The sequence below is a fragment of the Cavia porcellus genome, unplaced genomic scaffold (genome assembly GCF_034190915.1).
Source record: "Cavia porcellus strain 051 isolate PalLab524CR breed Dunkin Hartley unplaced genomic scaffold, mCavPor4.1 scaffold_38, whole genome shotgun sequence".
NCBI classification, from domain to species: Eukaryota; Metazoa; Chordata; class Mammalia; order Rodentia; family Caviidae; genus Cavia; species Cavia porcellus.
This window is the reverse complement of record NW_026947521.1, coordinates 4630779-4653442: the sequence shown is the minus strand read 5'-3', so window position 1 is coordinate 4653442 and position 22664 is coordinate 4630779. Positions and strand designations below refer to the sequence as shown.

Here is a 22664-nt window from a genome sequence, read left to right as displayed (position 1 = left end):
CCAATGGCAAGAAACCAGGGCTTGATGAGGTGCGGAGGGGCCCTGGAAAGATTTTGCTGACTCTTTCCTCTTTATTCTAACTTGAGAAAGGACAGGCACAGACCACAGATTGCATGGTTTCATTTATATGCCAAGTGCAGAGCAGACAGAGCGGAAGTGCAGATGAAAGTGGGGTGGCATGGCTACCCTACAGGAGGTGAGTTCTGTGGCCTAAGAAGAGGATCTCAGTAAAGTGTTCTTTGATTTTTTTTTTTTTTTTTTTTTTGTCTTTTTCCTTTTTATCGGTACCGGGGATCGAACTCATGACTGCCTGCTTCCAAGGCAGGAGCTTATGCCGCTGAGCTAAACCTCCAGCCCCCTGATTTTTTTTTTTTTTTTTTTTGAGGCAGGATCTCACTATGTAATTCATGCTGGCCCTGAATTATGTAACGCTGTCTGGCTTTGAACTTAGAGCTATCCTGCCTCAGCCTCCTCAGTACTGGGATTAAAAGAGAGAAACAAGATCAAGCCCCTGTGAGTACCCATTCTCCATTGGCTGCTGGGGCTCCTTCATTTGGAGAAGCGTGGCCTTGCCTGGACATGTTGGCAATGGGGTGGCTTCATGGTCAGCCCGTAGACGGGGGTTAGATCCACCTTCACGCCAGGTGGCACGCTGAACTCCAGCTGCTGCAGCAGGATGGCCAGAAACAGGAAGACCTCCCACCTGCCCAGCGTCTCTCCGATGCACCGGCGCTTGCCCAGACCAAACAGCAGTATCTTATCGCTCAAGGTCTTGTCGACAGCCGTGTTGTTGGCCAAAAGGAATCGCTCAGGGCGGAACTCGAAGGGATCCTCCCACTGCTTCCTGCAGAGAGCAGAGGACCTCGTGGGCTGGGGGGGCCAGGAAGCCCAGGGAGGCTCCCAAGTGGCCTTCTGTCAAGAACAACATCTGAATAGAGTGAGGGCGCTGGAGGCTTAGTGGACAGAACAAAACCAATAAGCTTGATGCCTCTTTCTTTCTCTTTCTTTCTTTCTTTTCCTTCCTTCCTTCCTTCCTTCCTTCCTTCCTTCCTTCCTTCCTTCCTTCTGAGACAGTATCTCACTATGTATTTCAGGCTGACCTTAAACTCACTATGTGGCCCAAGCTGGCCTCGAACTCACACAAAACAAAGATTAGTCTTGAAGACGGTAGTTTTTAATATTAATTTGTTATGATGAAGAAATAATGCTTTATCAAAGGGAAACAGCCAGGCATGATGGTACATGGCTGTGATTCCAGCACTCAGGAGGCCAGCCTGGGTTACAGTGTGAGTTCAAGGCCAGTTGGGATTATACAGTGACGCTGTCTTTCAAAAAGCCAAGAAAAAAAGAAAACGAAAGAATTGGGGACACTGTGATACTCCAGTAATCTTAGTGGCTTGGGAGGACACAGTGTGGGTATTTCATGTTTGAGACCAGACCCTATCTCAAAATGAAATGAAGTATTGGGATGTAGCTCAGTCAGAGGCCCTGATTCAAATTTAGTACCACAAAAAAGAAAGAAAGATTAAAAGAAGGGAAATAAAGCCAGGTAGTAGGAGAATCACCAAGAATTCAAGGCCATCCTGGGCTACATAGCAAGAGCCGTCTCAAAAAAACCCAGTAATAATGACGAAGATGTTCATTGTTATCCTCCTCAAAATATGCTGGCAGCAGAGGGAATCACAGAAACCTCTAGTTTATACTTAGTGTTTGAAATTATTATTATTTTTTTGAGACAGGATCTCTGCTATGTAGTTCAGACTAACCTTAAACTCACTAAGTAGCTTAGGCCTCAAACTCACAGTGGTCCTCCTGCGTCAGCCTCCCCAGTGCTGGGATCACAGGTATGTACTATCACACCTGGCTATGAGATAATTATTGAAAGCACAAATCTGGGTAGCACTCTCACACTTAGAAGTGTTGCAGGGTGGATAGTACATTTTGTGGTCCCCTTGCTGTAAAGTAGGGTTTCCAAAGAATTGTCTCCCCTGTCACTCCCATCAGAACCGGGCGTATCCCTCCCTTACTCATCAAAGTAGAATTAGGGTGCAACAAACTCTGCAGCAGACTTCCTGATCATATATTATGGGCACCAAAGCACGTACTGATGTGAATTTTTGTCCTTAGCATAAACCCTGCAGCAATCGAGGGTCTATCCCTTGCATGTTATCACATTTCCAGGTGATAAACAGTGCCCCCGACCAACAGTAAAATCGGAAGTCCTCTCTGTGCCCGAAAACTCACGGGTCGTGGTTGACCTGCCACTGGTTGATGAACACGCAGCGGTCCTTGGGGATGTAGAAGCCATTCAGTATGGTGTCCCTGGTTGTGCTGAGGCGGGAAGAGAAGCGTGTTATGCCTGTGTGCTGGGAAGCTGGGGCATCTTTCTCCCTTACGCTTACCCCATCTGTCCCTTACTGTCTCTGTGCCCCTCCACGGGAGACTGAGGAGTCGGGAGGAGAAGGGATTATCTTGTCTCTTCCCCCACTTCAACATGGTGCAGAGACTTCTCTGTCCCCAGTTGTATCCTGGGCCATTCTTTGGCACCAAAAAGCAGGCAATCTGGTTCCAGTTTCAAACTTTTCTAATTTTTTTTTTTTTTTGACACAGGATCTCACTGTGTAGCCCAAACTGACCCCGAACTCATGGTGTTCCTTTTGCCTCAGCTTCCCAAGTGCTGGAATTATAGGCATGGGCCACCACACCATCTTTTTATTTGTTTGTTTATTTATTTGGTATTGGGTATTGAACTCAAGACCTCGCACTTGCCAGGCAGGCACTTGTGCTAAATTCCTGGCCCTTTACTTTTTAAAATAGGGTTGCTAAATTGCCCAGGCTGGGCTAGAACTTGTGATCTTCATGTCTCAGCCTCCTAGAGTGCTGGGATTACAGCTGCATGCCATCAGAGCCACCTTGTTTCAAGCCTCTTGCTCCAGGAATAACTGAACCAATATGTGGGCGGAAGTGGATGTCAGTCTTGGGTTGGGGTTGACCCTGGGCAAGCACAGAGGATGTGGCTAGAAATCTGACCAGGCATAAACTGAATTGGAGGGCTGGTGGGGTGATCCAGCTACAGCAGAGGGCATGTGTGACTGCTGAGGTCACAAGAGTGACCTTCTCCTGGGTGTTGCATGATCGGATCATGAACGGCCAGAACAAGGGGCTGGAGGTCCACGGAGAGCTGGTGTCATGGCCTGGAAAGAGACCCAGAGAAGAGCCCAGGGGAGACACTGAGAAGCAAGGAAGGGGACACGGTGGGACTCACCAGTGAGGGATGGTGAAGGGCAGGAAGGAAGAGTATCGGAAGACCTCCAAGATGAAGGCTTCCATGTAGGGCAGCTGGGGTCGGTCTGCCAGCCTGGGCTTTCGGTCCCGGCCAATCACGGCATCTGCAGAAATGGGGTCAAGCAGAGCTCAGTCAGCTGTGCTGACTACCACATGGCGTTCATGTCCCCCACTTGTACCATTTTGTCACTGTGTGTGACTGCATCTCTGCATGTTTGAGACCCTACAAATCCACCTTACATTATCCGGCAATGGGTCTTGCACATAGCAAGGACATAATAGTTATCTTTATTTTGATATAGGGTCATGCTATATGAAGCCCAGGCTGGCCTGGAACTGGCAACAATTCTCCTGCCTCAGCTTCTGAGTGCTGGGACTACAGGTGTACACCTCCATGCCTGGCTCTAACAGGTATTTTTAGGTTGAACAAATGACCCGAGGCCCAGGGTGCCTGCTGTGGACAGGGCTGAGGCACTCCATACCCAGCTCCTTGTGGATCTTCTTCTGGATCTCTGGCTTCGTCACGAGGTACAAGAGGCTCCAAGAGATGGCGGTGGTGACTGTGTCAAAACCTGGGCAGTCCAAGTGAGGGGATAGAGGAGACAGGGATGAGGAGACAGTGAGTCCCAGCATCTACCAGGTGAAGAATGGGCATTATCTTTCCCCAGGGCAGGGGCTGACTCTCCTCGACCTTGGCTTGGGATACTGATTGGAGGACTTGTTACCACTCAGGGAAAACAGGTCTAGGGAAAGAGGGGAGCTTAATAGAGTTCCTGCTGGAAGTAGATGGCAGGTTGGGTCACTGTGTCACACAGAAGAAGGCCGATAGGTGATGGGCTTGGGCTGGGTATGGGTACATGTGAGCAGCAGGGCTCGGGCTCCTACCTGCCCCAAAGATGTCATTGACCAGGTTAACAATCTTCTTGCGGGGGATGAGGTCGCCATTCACATGGGGGCTCTCTTCACTGTGCTTGAACAGGGCACTGGCGATGTCCTGGACATGGTTCTGAGGGGACACATGTTTGAGGTCAGTCCCAGGACAAAGGCTGGGCCCAGCCCCAGCCCACCCAGAAAGTCCCTGTGGGCAAGGAAGGGTACATGGCAGAAGTGAGGCCACCTGCCTGGGCTCAACGTGTTATTAATACCCCTTTGACCCTTCTTCCTGGTAACCCCTGGAGTCTAGATCGAAGGAGGAAGGGGTTGGCATGAACACCGGGAAATACAGTGACATCGAGCTGGGGATTAGGTGCTGTTGGGGTTCAGGTTCCTGTAGAACAAAATCCTTCCCACTCCTAACAATGGCCTCTCATGTTGCATGGCCCTGCCAGGGTGCCTTTCACAGCCTTTGCTTCTAGAGTTATGAGGAGATTCCAGAGGGAGGCTGTAAGGATAAGGAAATGGAGGCCCAGAGTGTGGAGGGATGGCCCTGGTCACACACTGCTCCTAGCTGTCCCTGAACCCCCTTCCCTCTCCAGGCCTTGGCAGCACCCCCGCTGGGTGGCCACCTTGGACAGATGCATCCAGGCACACCTTGTCAAAGTCCTGGTAGTGCTCCTGCACGGTCTTCTGCAGAAACTGCAGGAACCGCTTGTTGAAGTCTTTGAACTGCTGCAGCATGGGGTTGGGCAGGTATCGAAGGATGGGGAAGAAATCTACAGGGTTGCCAGAGGAGGCAAACTCCGTAAACTCTTTGCTGGTGTTCACGATTTGGAGCATCTCTTCGCTGGTCTGGGGAAAGTTCTTCCCAAAGCACATGGCCCCGATGACATTGGCCACCGACCCCACTATCTGGCTGGAGGGTTCGAAGCACCCAGGCCCTGCCATGAGATCCAGCAGCTTGGTCACAAGATGCTCAGCCTCCCTGCTTACATGTTCCTCCAAGTAGCAGGAGGACACAGAAGCTGGGTCTGAGGCCAGTGAGAAACTCTGCAGGGCGCTCTGTGCCAGGCGCCTGCGGGCAGCCCACACGGGACCCGAATCTGGGTTGAAAATCATGCTCTGGCCATCAGAGATGAAGGTGGAGCTGTAGAGGTCGGGCCGGCCCTTGAAGTCATCACTCTGCCTCACCAAGGCCTGGCGAATAGTGTCCAGGCCACTCAGCACCACCACGGGCGTGGAGCCAATGCGGATCTGCAGCACATCCCCGTAGCGCGCACTCAGCCTGGTCAGTGCCAGGTGTGGGTTCTTGCCCAAGGTCAGCACATGCCCGATCAGTGGCCACCCCCAGGGCCCTGGAGGGCTTTTCAGGCCTTTGGGGACTTGGAGCCTAAAGGCTTTGACCACCCAGAGTACCAAATAGAAGATGGTGGCAGTCAGGAGCAGCTCCATGGCTGAGAAGGGAAGCAACCAGGATAGTGGCATCGGCACTGACTGCAAAGGAGAAGGAAGGAGGGGACAGCTGAGGATGGAGACAGTACAGTCAGGTGGTTGCCTGTTTAGGAAGCACTGACGGGTTCTGAGCCTGGCTCACAGCTGGACCCCAGAGCACATGACCTGTGATGGTCCTTACCCCATAGAACCCTTCCTCAACACCAAGAAGCAGCACCTCCTACAAGGACAGTCCTCATCTCCTCCCAGTCCTGGAGGCTGAGGTGACTGCAGCCAGGCCAAGGCTACCTTCCCTCCCCTTCTCTTCACCCAGTGAGAGTCCTTAGAGGTGGCCCATTTTGAGCCACTCATTTAAAAATGGAGAAACTGAGTCCAGCACTGATCAGCAAGGACCAGGATTCAGGCCTCCTATCCTTCCCCATAGTTCTCATTTCTCCATCTCTGCTGGTCCCCAGAATCCATGATGGAGGGCCCAAGACTGGAAAACAAGCCCTAGAAGTACCTGTGGAGGCAGGTGCAGGAGGTTAGCAGGATTGTGGGCACCCATCTGGGGTTTCTGGCTGCATACGAGGGGCCTTTTATAAACACTACCCCCAGCAGATCAGCCAGCTGGCCTGGTTACCTGATATCAAAATTGGATCACTGAACAAAGTTGGAAGGATTGATCTTTGGCTCTGGGTCATGGCCATGCATTTCTACTTGTTCTCAAAGGTCAAGAACAGTTCTCTGGGGGACAGGCCAGGAAGGGTTCTGGGTGCCTAGGATAAATGTCCAGTCCCTTTCAAGGTCTAGGGTAGGGCGCTCCTCTCTCAAGGTCAGAGCAGGCTAGTGGGAGTGGAAATTATGTCTTTGATCTCTCCCTTCCCTGCTTCTGGGAACGCATCCCAGACCAGGTAGGAAGTGGGCATGCTCCAGTTGTCTCTGAATCCAGCCCAAGTTTTCATTTGAAAACAGGAGACAATGAGGATCCTACCTTCTCAAGAGAGGCTCTGTTAATCTTAACTGTCAACTTGGTTGGATTAGAGAAGTGCCTAAGAGAATAGTAAAGGATACCTCTGGGTGTGCCATGGAGTTGTGACCTTGAGGACTATGTCTGGTCCCCAGTCTCTGTTCCTGGCTGCCACGCAGTGAGAAGCTGTCTTCCTCCAGGCCCTTCTACTACAATGTCTCTGCCTTGGAAGCAGCTGACCACAGACTTAAAACTGTGAACCAAGATAAACCCTTCCTTTGTAAATTGTTTAGGTCAGGTATTTGGTCTCAGCGACACAAAAGTGACCAACACACCCCTTCCCCACTCTCCTGTGTAAGAAATGGTAGAAAATTAAAAAGTGAATGGAAAATACTTGCTCTTGACTGCTTGTTTCTCGTGGCCGTGGCGTGGGCTCTTCAAAGTGGTCGATTTTGAAAGGGTAGGGCCTGTTGTAGAGTCAAGAGGCTACAGAGACCTAACAACCAAACACAAGGTGCGAAATTGATCGGGTCCTAGATTTAACAAAAAGTTGTTTTTGAAGCCATGAAAGATATTTCTGGGACCCTTGGGGATATGGAAACATGGGCTGGAAATTAAGTGATTTTTCTGGAATGAATGCTACTTAGATGTTGTTGTAGTCAGGGGTTCCAAGGAAAACAATTGCATACAGGATACAGAATTTATAGTATTATTTTATGATGGTCACCCAGAGTCAAATATAACCAGTGCAGGAAATCTGTCCACACCCAACGAATCCAGCTGAAGGCCTGATTCTTTTTTTTTTAAAAGGGGATAAAATTAAACACTACAAAACAGAACACAATAGGATATAAGAAAGCAATGTAAGAGATATAAATTTCAAAGCTAGACGACCTGGGATCTTTACTATCTATCATATTGTCTCTTGTTTTTTTCCAAATAGTTGTCCATGCCTTCGCATACAGAGAATTCATATAAAACAACATAGTATAAAACTGATCCGAACAGAATGGGGAAGGTGTTTTAGGTCTTCAAAACTAGACAATAGGGAGACACTAATGGCTGTCGTAGAGTCTCTTGTTCTCTTCAAAATAGCTATCTATACTTTCATGTATATTGAAGTTCAACAAAACAAAACAGGCTAAAATAAAACCATTAATTAGAACAAAGCAAAACAGGGATAAAAGTATTTGCCTTCAAAGAGATGAAAGAAGGACATCCCCCTCTTTGCTAATTGCCTATAGCCAACCTCCCAAGGGATGTCCAGATCACTGGCTGCCACTTGCTAATGGCGAGGGGGGGAGGATTTGATGTTTGAATCTCAGCCCACAATCTCAGCTGGCAGGCTCATAGCTGCTCACCAGGAAGGGGAGGGGTTGCTTGGTTTCCTGGAGCTTCAGGTCCCTGCATGGTACAAGTCCCAGTAAACACTGGTGGCTCCAATCCTGGGCCACCAGAGCCTGCCATGCTCACAGCCACTCACCAGGGGTAGGAGGGCTTGCTTCAAGCTGTTCCTTTCTAATGAATTAACCATTTCACTGCCCAAGTCCTGAAATGGCCAACAGACCATAGAAAGACATCTCTTTAGGCTCCTTCTTGAAACCAACAGGGTCAGGAAGCTGCCAGCCTTGATTCAGGGTCAGGAGGGCCTGATCCTGCGCAATGTCTTGCATGAGTCCAGTTGAAGGCCTAGAGCTCACGACAATGACTCATGCAAATCTGTTTTATGGGTCTGTGCTGGGAAAGCCCAAAGGTCAGAGGTGGAAACTGTAAAGTCTATGCCAGTGGGGTAAAGGAGCTGTGCCAGTAGATTGGGGGTTCTACACTGGTGCCAAGAAACAATACTCAAAATAAGGACCAGGGCTCACCAGAGCAACCATCTTCAGCAATGACAAAGTTCCAAACTCTTCTGACTATAAGAACAGTTGAGTTCATATCAGGAAGCCAGTGTAACCAGCGTCTCCTGGAGCACATATGTTCCCCTCCAGAGCCAGAAAGCAATGCTCAATGTAAGGACCAGAGCTCCCCCAAAGGGAACCACAGCCACTCTCAATGACAAGGTCCTGAGCTCCTCCAGTGATAATGGCCAAATTCATATTGGGGAAGTAAGCCATGACAAGCTCCTCTAGGAGAACCAACAGCTTCAAACAACAGTAATACTTACGAGAATTCACAAAGCTGTATTCTTCCTCTCCAGGTCTCATTTTTATGCTGGCAACTTTCCTCAGGTGGGCCATCTACGCTTAGCGCCATGCTGATTCAGTTCATCTGGTGTTAAGTTTTTAATCCACAACAGATGTGAATCTAATACTGTATTCATGGTTCTGTTTTCTTATTTTTAGAAGATCAATGTTGTTTTATTTGAGGAGGAGCATCCTAATGCCTGTAGCTTACTTTCGAATTGTTAAAAAATAGCCAACCACAATGGTGCACAACCATGGTCTCAGCTACTGGCCTTGAGCCCAGGTGTTCAAGGCCACCCAGAGTAACAGAGGGGCCCTGTCTTAAAAATAATACTATTTTTCTGTATCATCTATGATGTACTTACTTACCTATCTACTTACCTATGTAAGTAGATACCTATTACCTATTACTTACCTATGTACCATCAATCAGAAGAAAGTACAAGGGGCTGGGGATTTAGCTCAGTGGCATAAGCGCCTGCCTTGCAAGCAGGCAGTTGTGAGTTCGATCCCTGGTACCGATAAAAATGAAAAAGACAAAAAAAAAAAAAAAAAAAAAAGAAAGTACAGAAGAGAAATGTCAGTTATCATGCAACTAGATGAAGATACAAGGATGTTCACTGTATAAAAGAAATCTTTAAGCTAGACCGTGTTGGTCAAATCCAAGACAAAGATAGGGACAAGTCTTAGGTTGGATATGAGAAGTAATTTTGTTTTCAGCCTTGGGAATTGAACCCAGGACCTTCACCTTACTACATCCCCAGCCCTTTTTATTTATTTATTTTAGTTTGAGATAGATTCTCACTAAATTGCTACACTGCCTGGACTTAATTGCTTGAATTTATGATCCTCCTGCTAGTATGGGGTCCACACCTATAATCCCAGTGCTTGGGGAGGCTGAGGCAGAATGACCTCTCTGAGTTAGAGCCCAACCTATAGCTCTTGGACATAGTGAATTTTTTCTTTGTCTTTTTTGAGATGGGGTCTCATTATGCAGTTCAGGCTGGACTTGACCTCACTTTGTAGCCCAGGCTGGTCTTGAACTCAAAATGATCCTCCCACCTCAGCCTCCCATGTGCTGGGATTACAGGAGTGAGCCACCATGCCCGGCTGGACATAGTGAATTTAAGGCCAGTCTGAACTACATAACAAGACCCTGTCTCAAAAAGAAAAAAGAATTCCTGTCCTGATCCTCCCACCTCCCTGAGTGCTGATACTCCTTGTTGAGAAGTAAAATTTGGCTTCGATTAGACTGGAACTTTAACTCCTGAAAAACAAGAAAGCTGTGGAATTGATTCATGAAGATGGCTAGGGGCAAGGATGGAATTTGGAGAGAGATGGAACAGGTCAGGGGTTGCTGATGAAGGGACAGGAAGGCTGTTTCCACTAAGGTCCACTCACTGCCAAAAGTGAGGCAGGGGTTATAGACGAATGACACTATCTTATGAATGAACCAGAACGACAGTGCATTTAAACGTCCTCAGTTTTCATTCAAGTCCTTTTACCGATCCAGAGTCCCATTGAGGATCCCACGTGACATTCAGTCCTCATGGCTGTTTGGATGATGTGTGGCAATGACACTTTGTTGGGTTATCCTTGTTTTTGATGACCTTGACAATTGTCAGGAGTCCTGGCTAGTCCAGGCTCATGCTGAGCCTGAGGTGATGGGCTAGCAGTGGGAGGACCTCAAGGAAAGCGTCACTGTCCTCATGGCACACAGAACATGTGCCGCATCCTTGTGACCAAGCCCTGTTGCTGGTGGCTGATCAGCTGATGGGAGTCGCGGCAGTTCCTCCCTGTGAGGTGACCTCTTTCCCTTCCCATACTGCACCTCTTGGAAGGAGGTGACACACACCAGAAATGGGAGGCATCTGCATAAATATTTGGACATTGCTCTAGGAGAGACTATTTCCTTTGTTTTTAAAAATTATTATTATTTTTTTCTTTTTTTGGTAGTGGAAGTCGACCTCTCTACCTTGAGCTTGCCAGGAAGGCGCTCATGCCACTGAGCTAAATTCCCAGCTCTTAAAATTATGTTTTATTAGTACTTAATGATCACATTCATCATAGGGAATTTGTATCTACGGGTAATATATCTTAATACTTCCTTTTCTCCATTCCTCTCCCCACTTTTTTCTTCTGTTCTCCTTTCTTTTCCTTTTCCCCCGCTTCCTTTCTTGCCCTCACCTCCTACCCCATCTCATTTGAACGTGTTAGGAGAGAGTGTTTCCTTTTAGGCTAGCATTTTGCAGGGAGTGGTACGGGGAGTAGAACTTAGGACCTAGTGCTGCCAGGAAGACACTATGCTGCTGAGTTCTATCACCAGCCCCCAAGAGTATTTTCTTTTAAATGTTTTCTTGGGTGGTACATAGTGGCCCACACTTATAGCCCAGCACTCAGGGAGGCTGAGGTAGGAGAATCACTGTGAATTTGAGGCTAGCCTGGGGTATATAGTGAGTTTGAGGTCAAACTGAACTACACAGTTAGATCCTGTCTCAAAAGAAAAATAGAGAAAGAGAGAGAGAGCTAGAGAGAGGGAGAGAGAGGAAGAGAGAGGGAGACAGAGAGAGAGAGAGACAGAGACAGAGACAAATAGAGAACTCAATGAATAAACACATATAATGAATTTATATAAACATATATAAGTGTGTGAGTGGATCTCAGATCATCAGAGAAGACAGCATCAGTGGCCTCAAAGACTTCTTGTCTTCCTTCTTCCAAGTGACCACAGCCCCAGCTTCTCATTGCACGAGTTTGCGCTGCTTTATTTATCTATCTAATTATAGAGGTTTTCTTAGAACAGGCTCTTTATATGTAGCCTAGGTTGGCATTGAACTTGCAGCGATCTGCCTGCCTCAGCCTGCCCAAGTGCTGGGATTACAGACATGCACCACCATTATCAGTGAAATTTTTAAGAAGAATAAAATAAATAAGTAAGCTGGGCAGGATGGTACACACTTGAAGACCAGCATTCAGACTGAGGCAGGAGGATTGCAAGTTCAAAGTCTGTCTGGGCAATTTAGAAGATTCTGTCAAAAACAAAAACCAAACCAAAATAAAAACCCTCATGGTATTGATTGATTGATTGATTGGTACTGGGGATTGAACTCACGACCTCATGCTTTCCAGGCAGATGCTTATGCTAAATCCCCAGCCCTATTTATTTATTTCTTGACAGTATCTTACTGTATATTCCAGGCTGATCTTGAACTCATGATGTAGCCCAGGCTGAGCTTGCACTTGCGGTGGTCCTCCTGCCTGAGCCCCCCCAAATGCTGAGATTAGCAGATATGTACCATCATGCCTGCCTGGTTTTTCCTCATATCCCTAGTCTTCTGTCCTGGGACTGGCAGGTAGCATGTGTAGCCCAGCTGGCCTCCTGCTTGTGGCAATCATCCTGCCTCAGCTTCTAAATCTGGGATGCACAACTCCAGATTGATTTTCTAACCCACTCAGCACCCCCCAACCTTCTTTGTCCAGTAACTTCATCAAAACCCCCATATGATTTTCCTTGGCTTGGCTTGGGTGGGATCAGCCCACTAAACCTGATGGCAGAGAGTAAGGTAGGTCAGGTGGTCCCCAAAGAACAATGTGTGTGGTGTTACCAGAGGAGAGAAGATGCTGGGTTCATAAAACCCTTAGATCCCTGCTGTCCCTGGGTTGACCACATAATTTAACCAAGCTTGGACCGCTTAGTAATTTTGCTTGGACGGTCCCCATAGTTACCCCAGGACTCCCCTTGCAGTTTCCTCAGCCTCTCCAGGCTCAGCACAGACCCAGCTTGGGATATGGCTTCTGTTTCCACCACGGAATATGATCTGTTGTGAGTCTTGCCTGCCTTCTGGGCCCCTGCCACACACTTCCCTGCAGCAGTGCCAACCACAGGCTCTGGGCCAGAGGACTCTACCAGGCTGAGACCCTTAGCTGTCCACATCCCCCCAGCAGCCCAGAGCCCTCCCTGACACCTCCGCCCCCTGCCCTGGGGATCAATCATGATGGAATCCCAGCCAAAGAGCTTCTCACGCAAAGCAAGCAAACTTTGACCCAGTGTTGGGAGTTCAGCTCTGGGCCAAGGTCCTTGAGCCTTTTGCCTGTCACCTCCTTCTCTGTGTGGCTCAGGGAGGCCCCCTCCTGTCATTGCAGCTGTATACCAGATAAGGCTTGAAGAGGAGAAGGGCAAGGTGTCCCAAGACCCCTGCGTACCCTACTGCTGTCCCAGGGCCTGGGGAGATAGAGATGCCAGTACAGGACTTGAGCCTATTCGCCCATGACCCTCTGGGTCTGCCCTTGTAGCCTGGGATGGCAAATCCTAGCTGAAAAACCTGGGCCCCCATCAAGATGGCAGCACTCCAGGCTCCATGATGGTTTGCTGGGCATCATCAAGCTTCATCCTTCTGATGTGTTTCTCCAGCTGCACAGAGAGAGAGGGATTGGCTTTATTAGCTAGGGAATTCCTTTGGCATCCAGATCTCTTCAGGACTCTGGCAAAGCAATGTATCTTCTATCCAGAGCAGAGGTTTCCTGGGTACCCAGCTGGGAGCCCAGCCCTGGAGGGTTTTCCAGCCCCATGTGCAGCCTGCTGGAATTCTCTCCAGCTAGGGAATTGGTGGGGACACTGGGAGGTGAGGGAAAGGAGGCCGCAGAGCAGGCCTAGGCACCTAGGAGTGCCTTACTCTTGTCTTATCTCTCAATACCTGGGCCTGAAGCACAGACTTCTCTTGGGTACCATGAAGTTCCTAAGACTGAGTCAGCAGTGGAATTATTGGAAGAACACTGAGAAAGCCCAGCAGTACCTCCTGTGTCTGTTCTGCTGCCTAAGGCCACCCTTGGAGCACTAGCTCTCGGGTTCAATGTCATTCTTGCTGAGTGCCCCATCTCTGTGCAGCTACCTCTAACTCCATTATCAGATACTCACCTTTGCCAGGACTTGGCGTATCAGACCAGTGTTCAACAGATTGGCTTTCCATGTCTGGGCATGGAGGGACAAGTGGCAGGTGGCCACTTTTATAGGTCATACATAACACAAGTCAAATGTCTTGAAAATTACTATGCCCAACAGGTGCTATGCCACTGAGCTACATCCCCGGCCCTTGAGAATGATTATGGAGAGGGCTAGAAACAGACAAAATAGAGTTGGGAAAGCTGGTAGGTTCTGCAAAAGGTTCCATTTCTACCCTCAGATACCAAAGGAGTAAACAGGGTGGTGACAGAAAGATAGCTTTCATTTATTTTTTTATCGGCACCAGGGATTGAACTCACGACTGCCTGCTTGCAAGGCAGGTGCTTATGCTGCTGAACTAAATCCCCAGACACCTATGCCGCTGAGCTAAATCCCCAGCCCCAAGAGCTTGCATTTTTTAAGAGATCAGTTCTGCTGGAGGATGGTGATGCACACCTGTAATCTCAGCAATCGGGAAGCTGAAGCAGGACGATTGCCACAATTTCAAGGATCAAACAAACAAACAAATTAACCCCAAACACACAATCTGGGTGCCATAGTGGAGAGAAGGGCTGGAAGGGACAAAAGACAAGTGGGAACCCAATTTGGAGGCTAAATGCTTTAGGGCAGGTAGTGCATAAAGCTGTGCCTATATCTAATGACTGTTCCCCACCGATGACTTAGGGGCATTGGTGGAGCTTGCTGAGTGTGTGGCTGTACAGACCTCAGCCAAATGGCCCTTGCACCATGCCAAAGTACCCTTGCACTTTTTTTCTCCACTCAGCACAGTGGCCAGTGTGACCTTACCAGGCTGGGTCCTAGCATCATGTCAGTGTCACACAGAGTCTCAGATTTCCCAATGGAGGACACTTTATTCGAGAAGGGGATTGGTAGTTTCCCTTATAGGCATTCCATTCCTCTGACCACTAAATGCTCCTGCACATTTCCATTGCTTCTAGTGATGCTGCCCCAGGGCCTTTGGACTTGTCCCCACCCCCAAGGGCTCTCCACCCACAGACCTGGGCACTGCACTCCTGCTTCTGTCTGGAGTCACCCTAGAAAACCTTCTTTGGAACTTCAATGCACCCCCCTTGTAATTTACCTCTTCTCTGCTGGGTCTTTTTCTACAGCACTTTTTGTCCTCTGCTATTCTAGTCTCTGTGTTTTTGTGGCATCCAACACGTGTCCCTCATGGGGATGTAAGCGGCCACTGGAGGAGGGGCATTGTTAGTTCTGTTCTCATCTGGTTCAGTTGCCAGCACCTGGCACACAGTGGGCGCTTGGTAAATATTTGTGCAGTGCCCAAGGCAGTCAATTGCAGTGGGAGGGGAGGGGGCGAATATTGTTTCTGGCCTGGGCCAGGGAACAGGTGAAGGTGCACTTAGCTAGTGTGGAGAGCTGGGCACAGATCAGGCTAGACACGCAAATGCAGCCTTTTTCCTTGGACATCTTGCAAGGGCGCAAGGGTGACCTAGCGGGTGGGGACACAGGCTAGGCAGACAGTCAGGTGTGCAGGGCGGTGAAGACCTGCATGATCTGCCACAGGTGGAGACCGTGGTCAGCGCAGACTGCGCTTGGGGCAGCAGTCTCTCGCACGCAAGTCTCCCCAACCCCCACCCCACCATCCACCTCCAATGGCGCCCCCGGCACTCTCAGGCTCCCGCCCTCCCCCTTTAGGAGACCCGCCCGTGTCCCCGCCCCCCTCGCGTGACAGCGCTGGTCCCGCGCACAGAGGGCGCTTCTCACGCAACCGGGCACCGCGCCCACCAGGGGCGCGACCTCTGTCCCGGTGTCCCCTTCCTCCCCCTGTCCCTGCATCCCACAGTGATTTCTTCGGCCCCCAATCTCAGCACCCACAACCCTGGCAGCCGAGAGGGAGCCCTGAGTGCAGGTGGTCGTAGGGTCCCCCTGGCCGTACTGTGAGGCAACCCTAGAAGTCCCGCGCCACTTCCTGGCAGTGGGAGACCTGGGCCTTGGCGCCTCTGCTTGTGACCTCGGGCTGGGGTCGCAGGTTTCTCACACTAGCCGGGACTCCAGGACCAGGGTAAGGAGGTCCCCATCCAGCAGCCCTGCTCTGCCTGCCTGGTACTCGTACATCCAGTGACGTGGGGGTGCAGATATGTCTGAGAGAAAGCCAGTCCGTCCCACCCTGTCCCCGCCTCGTGCTGTCCTGGGACCTCTCCCCCAAATCCTCCCTGGTGTGTTCTGCGTTGTACATGCACAGGATGCCTTGACAGTTGGGGCCCCACATGCCCCCAGCCCTCACCATGTTCTGTTGTTTCTGTTCCTGTCAGCACCTAGATGAGGCCCTTTCCTCGCCCCACCCCCATCCCTCATCCCAGCCCCCACCCTGTCCCAAGGCTCCATGGAAGGAGGCGGGCCTCTGGCAGTCTCCTATAAAGGTGGTGCCTTCACCCTCAGCCTGAGGGTGGGAGAATCTGGAGCCTCCCCATCCTTCTTGCGGTCCTGGCGCCAGAAACTGCTCTTCTCAGTTTAGCAGCTCACAGCCACAGGTGAGTGCTGGGGGCTTCTGGTTTGTTCCTTTCTTCCCAATAAAAGGGAAATTTGGGGTATTACAGGTCTTCCTGGGTAGTCACTGGACTATCACCTCCAAAACAGAAGGCTACGAATATCTTTATGACTAGGTAGTGTAACTACCCTAGGTAGGGAAAACTATAGCCCCGGAAGAGTAAGTCTTGCCAGAGGTCCCCTATCAAGTTCTAAGCCTCTAGACATAGATACACCCTCCCGGAGGACTCCCAAGACTAAAGCTCTAATTCCATCTCCCATGACTGTGAGTGGCGTACTCCTGCGTGGCACTTCAGTGCTTCCCCACTGAGGCCACCAGGGAAACTGAAGAGAGCTGGGGGCCTGTGTGGCCCCTCCCTCAATTCCTTGGACTGTCCCCTCTGTCCTTTGGCTTGCTGAAGGCATAAGTCCCTGAAAATTCAGCAGTCACATCTCTCTACAAAGGGCTGGATGTCACCTCTGAGACTGGTGTGTCCCTGGTTCTTTCAGGGATTGGAGGTCTAATGTGTTTGGGGATCCAGACCCTCCAGGGATCTCCCTTCCCCCTGGGAGGTGCTGGAACCATGCATCTCTCCTGTGGGGAGACCAAGGGGGGGAACTATGAGCTTCTTCAGGGTGGGTCTGGGTCTCCTTTTCCCTAGGATCTGGTTAGGTACTCGAATTGTTCCAGATCATATCCCACCCTTGCTTTCAGATTACCAGTCTGAGGCCACATGAGCTAGAAACTGGCTCTTTGGATCTCCAGTGCAGTGGAGCTAGAAGCCCCAGGCAGAACCTAATACCTTGGAGAGAGTGATCCATGAATTTCTGGGTCCAGCCTGTAACATTTTGTCTTTCAGATCCATTCCTAATTTTTGTTAATCCAGTCTGGATTTTCCTTATAGCCCTGGCCTGGTGGGAACCTTCCATTTATTCTCTGCCACCTAGTGACTGGCAACAGAAGGAAGCTGGGACTATTCATTCATTGAGAATTGGGCATAATACAAAGTCTGGCCTGGACTTATGTGGGTGGGAGTTCAATCTACCTGTTTTTAAAGGATGTATCTGTTGAAATCAGAAAGGCAGGCTTAGAGCCATGTGGCTTGGGCAGTGTCCTTCCTGTTTGGAAGGATTTCTTAGGCCCTGGGATTGAGCATAGGGAGCAGAGGTTCTGGAGAAATTCCTTCTTGACCTTCAAAAGCAGGTACTTATGGTAGCAGTTGTCCACTTTACAGGGAACTTTCCCTAGAAGCTGAGGCCTGGCTGTGTTACAATTGGTAAGTGGTTTTGGGCAAATCAGTGACCTTTCTGGAGATCAGTTTCTCTCAAATGTGCAAAGAGGCTAAGGAACAGATGATTCCTAACCTCATTCCTTCCTATAGCAAGGTTTTCATAATAATGGGTAGGACTCAAAGAGATTAGAGAGATACACATCGGTTACACATTTATTTGGATGTGTTGGGAGAATATCAAAGCTGTACTCTCACACAGCTAGTGTTTAGAATGATGCTACCTGGATGGATTTAGAACTAATTTTTGGAAAATGTGAAGTAAATGACAATACTGATATGTAAAAATCAGAGACAGATTGGAAGAGTATTTTAGATTAGTTCAGTGGTTAAGAGGTATTCTGGAAGCAGTCACTTCCAGCCTCTATGACCTTGAGTGAGTTACCTCCTCTGAGCCTCCCTGCATCCTCCTGCAGAGATTCGTGGTCATGGGTAAATGAAGAGCAGCTGAAAAAAACATGTTGGCATCTCAACAATTTCTGCCTACCCATTCACCTGCCTCTTGTCCTTCAGGAGTTCGGGCTGGGAAGTTTCTGCTTCCCTTGACCAACATCCTGACCTTTTAGGATATTGGCTCCTCCTATCTTCCATCTGATGGTCTCATTTTTCTTTTTCTTGTTCCACCTCTCAGCAGCTGCTTTGAAGATCCTGACTCTAACTGTATTTTCTGTGTCAGAACTCCCAATGTCCACCTCGGCCATGGAGCTGCTCCTAACTGCCACCATCTTCTGTTTGGTACTCTGGGTGGTCAGAATCTTTAGACCCCAAGTTCCTAAAGGCCTGAAGAGCCCTCCGGGGCCCTGGGGGTGGCCACTGATCGGGCACATGCTGACCCTGGGCAAGAACCCGCACCTGGCGCTGACCAGGCTGAGTGCGCGCTATGGGGATGTGCTGCAGATCCGCATTGGCTCCACGCCCGTGGTGGTGCTGAGCGGCCTGGACACCATTCGCCAGGCCTTGGTGAGGCAGGGAGATGACTTCAAGGGCCGGCCCGACCTCTACAGCTTCACTTTCATCTCTGATGGCCAGAGCATGACTTTCAACCCAGATTCGGGTCCCGTGTGGGCTGCCCGCAGGCGCTTGGCGCAGAGTGCCCTGAAGAGTTTCTCAGTGGCCTCAGACCCAGCTTCTGTGTCCTCCTGCTACTTGGAGGAACATGTGAAGAAGGAGGCTGAGTACCTTATCAAAAAGTTCCAGGAGCTCATGGCAGGACCTGGGCATTTTGACCCCTACAGATATGTGGTGGTCTCAGTGGCCAATGTCATCTCTGCCATATGCTTTGGGCAGCGCTACAGTCATGACGACCAACAGCTGCTTGAGTTAATTGACCTGAATAATGAGTTTGGGGAGGTGACTGGCTCTGGAAACCCAAGTGACTTCATCCCCATCCTCCGATACCTGCCCAGTGCTACCATGGACACCTTCAAGGACCTGAATAGGAGGTTCTCTGTGTTCATACAGAAGATGATCAAGGAACATTACAAAACATTTGAGAAGGTACAGGTTGGGGAAAGGATGGTGTGCCAGGGAAGTGGACAGCGTTGGTGGCCAGGAGATCAGAGATGAGAGGAATAGCATGAGGCTTGGGAGGTTCTCAGGGAGGTGCCACCATTCTCCCCAGGGAAGTAGCATTATTTTTGTTTTTTTCTTAAGACATGGTCTCACTATGTAGTACATGCTGATCTTGAGCCCACTAATGTAGCCCAGAATGGCCTTGAACTCATGGTGATCCTCCTGCCTTTGTAGAATTGTTTTTTTTTTTTTTTTTTGAGTGGCTCTTCTAAACTCCTGTCAGCAAGAACCTCTGAAAATCACACCATGCAGGACCCTGGACTAGTTTTTGCAGGGATGGGAAAGAGTTAGTCTCTTGGTTTCATGAGAGAGAAAGATTGAAGAGCACATTCAGAAAATAGTGTGAAATTCGGTGTGGTGAGTGTTCCCAGTATTCTAAGGTAAGAGAGAGCTACCTCAGGGAGGCTGAGAAGAGCTGGGATAGCAGCCACAGTGGGTGTTAACCTCTTGAACAAAGGTGATAGTGACAGTGAGGGACTAGGCCTGGATGAGGGGTTTGCCTGGTCTTAGAATCTTGTTGATCTGTGTGTCTTCCTCCTTTAGGGTCACATCCGGGACATCACAGACAGCTTGATAGAGCACTGTCAGGACAGAAAGCTGGACAAGAACGCCAATATTCAGATTTCAGACCAAAAGATCATTGGCATTGTCCTGGACCTCTTTGGAGCTGGTATGGGCCAGCTCATTGTTCCCTTTTTGTGTCTGAGTGTTCTGATCTGTCTGTCACCTGCCTAATTTCTTCCTCTGTTCTACCCTGTCCAGGTTTTGACACAATCACAACTGCCATCTCCTGGAGCCTTCTATACCTGGTGATGAACCCAAGGATACAGAAAAAGATCCAGGAGGAGCTGGGTAGGTGGTGGCCCCATCCATAGAGGTCCAGGAAGGGGTCTGCTGAGGCCTGGGAAGCCCCTTAGTCCATCTGGATCTTGTGTTCTGCAGACACTGTGATTGGCAGAGAGCGGCAGCCCCAGCTGGCAGACCGACCCAAGCTGCCCTACATGGAAGCCTTCATCTCGGAGGTCTTCCGATACTCCTCCTTCATGCCCTTCACCATTCCGCACAGGTGAAGCTGCCCAGGTCCCTGCTATCTGACACTGGGCCTTGCTGTTGTCCACACACTGATGAGAGACCAGGGAGGGACATGGCATGGAAGATGGGGGATTCCTCTGTGACTCTGAGCCCGACTCTGCTTTCTCCCTCCCCAGCACCACAAAGGACACAAGTCTGAATGGCTTTTATATCCCCAAGGGGTGCTGCATTTTTGTGAACCAGTGGCAGATTAACCATGACCAGTAAGTTGTAATAGGTAGTGAAAACTCCCAGGTGGACTGGGCCACTGTCCCCTGTCTGTGTACTGTTTGCCCATTCCTGTCCTTTGGGGTTCGACTTGCATAATACTTCTGAACTCCTAACTGTCCCTTCATCTGCTTCCCTCTGATTACAGGAAGCTGTGGGGGGACCCATCTGTATTCCGGCCTGAACGCTTTCTCTCCCCGGATGGCACTGTGGACAAAGCCCTGAGTGAGAAAGTGACTATCTTTGGCTTGGGCAAGCGCCGATGCCTTGGGGAGGTCATTGGCCGCTGGGAGGTCTTCCTCTTCCTGGCCATCCTCCTGCAGCAACTGGAATTCAGCACATCCCCAGGGGTGAAGATAGACATGACCCCCATCTATGGTCTGACTATGAAGTATTCTCGATGTGAGCACTTCCAGGCACAGACACGTCCTTTTGTCCTGAAGTGTCCTGAAGCCTAGATCTGTCTACCTGGTCTGTAACAGGATAAGACCTGGGCATTGGCCCAGGCCTCTGAACTTCAGCCTGAAACTCATAGACTCTTGGGAAATCACACCAACTTCCTAACCCAACTTGCAGAGTACTGCATACTGAATCCAGGTAGTGGGGTCAGTGCGAGGACACAGGTGCCTATGGGGCTTCCACAGAGGAGCCTGAGCTGGAAGCCTTGCAGGGTTAGGTCTTTCAGCCTCTGGGAACCTTTGAGAAACTGTGCAAGTCTCTGGACCTATCCAGGCTGAAGAAACAGAACAGGTTGTTCCAGGGCCTGTCTGATCCCTGTGGGAGCTTCCTGGAGTAAGGGAAGAGCCAATCCAGGAGACTGGCACAGAGGTGGCATCACTATTTGCTCAAGGCTGAGAGATACGCTCCTGTGGGGTGGTGATTCCATGCCTAAGGGATGACATTCATCTGCCCTACCTCCAGGCAATAACAAACCAATCTGCCTCCTAACCTGTCGGGGGTGGGGGTGGGGGCTGGGACTGTATTTAAAAGGAACTGTGACTCTAAGACCAAGGACCAGAGCCAACGAATAAAGTAGTATTTCAGTTACCTTTTATTAGTATCCCTTATCTACACCCCATATACTTTTTTTTGGTATGTGTTACTAGGGATTAAACTCAGGCCTTTTACCCAGAGCTATAGCCCTGGCTTCTTTAATTTTTTATGTTTTGAGATAGAGTCTTGCTAAGTCTCTGTGTTGCCTAGGCTTGGCTCAAACTTGTGATTCTACTGCCTGTGTCTCCCAAAGTGCTGATATTACATACATGTATCACTGCTCCTGGCTTAAAATACCCATTTTTATGTTTGTACATTTTTTTTATTCTAATCTAAGCTGTGGTTGTTTGCATTTATTATTTATCAGCTTAAGAATCATCTAATGTAGAATAATTTAACCCATAAATATGCCCATAAATGTATAGGAATTATTTACCTGAGCTAAATAAAAATGTTACCCAGTAGTCCTGCATGTGGAGTTTTTGAATCTTGGTTGAAGATATCACACATACCCATGCCCACCTTGGGCCCAGTCTTGTGTTGGGTTTTCTTGTAGGAGGTAGGAATGGAGACGTAAAATTACTGCTCTCAGGAAGTCTGTATTGGGTACAAGACTGCCACTTTACTGTCTTCCTTCCTCTCTGGATTATGGAGGGCATCTATGGAGGGCATTCTCTGAATTAGCACTGGATGTATAAAGGGAGCCTCTGCTTCCAGGAGCCTCCCCAAATGATTGAGGGGCCTGACTCCTAAATACATTTTCCCATTCATGGTGAGCAGGGCTTACCCAACCTCCATGCAGGAAGGTGGGGCCAAGAAGTGGGGGTGGGGTTTGGGAATTAATCTTTTCTTCTTTTGGTGTAGGAGTTATTGGGCCATCATAAGTCATGATGGCAGCTGGGCAGTAGTATTTAAGTTTCTGGATCAACTGTGTCAGCTACTATAACACAGGCAATTACCAGAATAAAAATAATTCTTAGTCCTTGTAAAGTAGATCTAGAAACCAACATCATAGATCAGTGATGGTGAATCTTCTAGAGACAAAGTGCCAAAATTGCAACCCAAAACCCATTTTATTGCCAAGTGCCAACACTGCAATTAAATCTGGATACTGAAGTCATAGAAAAGGACACAGTACAAGTGCTACCACATGGATAAACCTGGAGAACATTATTCTAAGTGAAACAAACAAACTCATTATGTATGTAGGCTACATATCATGCAATCTCATTATAGGAAATACCTAGAAGAGTTGAATCCATGGAGACCCAAAGCAGATTCGCGGTTGTGAGGGCCTGGGGATAGAGTGAAAGGGAGTG

The 22664-nt window shown here is 49.2% G+C and overlaps 2 protein-coding genes and 1 non-coding gene across 5 annotated transcripts; 1 reads left to right on the top strand and 2 right to left on the bottom strand.

Annotated features, from left to right (window-relative positions):
* Positions 1-382: 382 nt before the first annotated feature.
* Positions 383-6270, bottom strand: Cyp1a2 (cytochrome P450, family 1, subfamily a, polypeptide 2). Of its 2 annotated transcripts, NM_001172694.1 has the most exons (7): positions 6116-6148; positions 4816-5655; positions 4171-4291; positions 3768-3857; positions 3266-3389; positions 2245-2331; positions 383-844 (listed from the first exon to the last, which is right to left on the bottom strand). In NM_001172694.1, the coding sequence occupies exons 2-7, from the start codon at positions 5644-5646 to the stop codon at positions 550-552; spliced, it is 1548 nt and encodes a 515-aa protein (NP_001166165.1). In that variant the 5' UTR covers positions 5647-5655; positions 6116-6148; the 3' UTR covers positions 383-549. The 2 variants fall into 2 exon arrangements, with proteins under 2 accessions (NP_001166165.1, XP_013001002.1); XM_013145548.2 differs by lacking the exons at positions 383-844; positions 2245-2331 and adding an exon at positions 2708-2994 and having other exon boundaries at positions 6116-6270.
* A 1798-nt stretch (positions 6271-8068) lies between these two features.
* Positions 8069-8205, bottom strand: LOC111755159 (small nucleolar RNA SNORA2/SNORA34 family). The gene has a single exon (XR_002789741.1). It is a non-coding gene; the product is annotated as a small nucleolar RNA SNORA2/SNORA34 family (small nucleolar RNA).
* Positions 8206-16070: 7865 nt separating this feature from the next.
* Cyp1a1 (cytochrome P450, family 1, subfamily a, polypeptide 1) lies at positions 16071-21809 on the top strand. Of its 2 annotated transcripts, none has more exons than XM_013145545.2 (7): positions 16071-16197; positions 18116-18978; positions 19597-19723; positions 19816-19905; positions 19996-20119; positions 20262-20348; positions 20501-21809. In XM_013145545.2, the coding sequence occupies exons 2-7, from the start codon at positions 18166-18168 to the stop codon at positions 20808-20810; spliced, it is 1551 nt and encodes a 516-aa protein (XP_013000999.1). In that variant the 5' UTR covers positions 16071-16197; positions 18116-18165; the 3' UTR covers positions 20811-21809. The 2 variants fall into 2 exon arrangements, with proteins under 2 accessions (XP_013000999.1, NP_001166411.1); NM_001172940.1 differs by having other exon boundaries at positions 16126-16197; positions 18113-18978; positions 20501-21808.
* Positions 21810-22664: the final 855 nt, after the last annotated feature.

Excerpts from the sequence above, each read along its gene's own strand:
- Cyp1a2 (NM_001172694.1), bottom strand. The coding sequence starts at position 5,646 with ATGCCACTATCCTGGTTGCTTCCCTTCTCAGCCATGGAGCTGCTCCTG. Across the intron at positions 3,858-4,170 it reads CAATGACATCTTTGGGGCAG|GTTTTGACACAGTCACCACC; the intron begins GTAGGAGCCCGA and ends TGGACTGCCCAG. Across the intron at positions 2,332-3,265 it reads CCCTTCACCATCCCTCACTG|CACAACCAGGGACACCATAC; the intron begins GTGAGTCCCACC and ends TTCCCGCCTCAG.
- Cyp1a1 (XM_013145545.2), top strand. The coding sequence starts at position 18,166 with ATGTCCACCTCGGCCATGGAGCTGCTCCTAACTGCCACCATCTTCTGT. Across the intron at positions 19,724-19,815 it reads CCTGGACCTCTTTGGAGCTG|GTTTTGACACAATCACAACT; the intron begins GTATGGGCCAGC and ends TACCCTGTCCAG. Across the intron at positions 20,120-20,261 it reads CCCTTCACCATTCCGCACAG|CACCACAAAGGACACAAGTC; the intron begins GTGAAGCTGCCC and ends CTCCCTCCCCAG.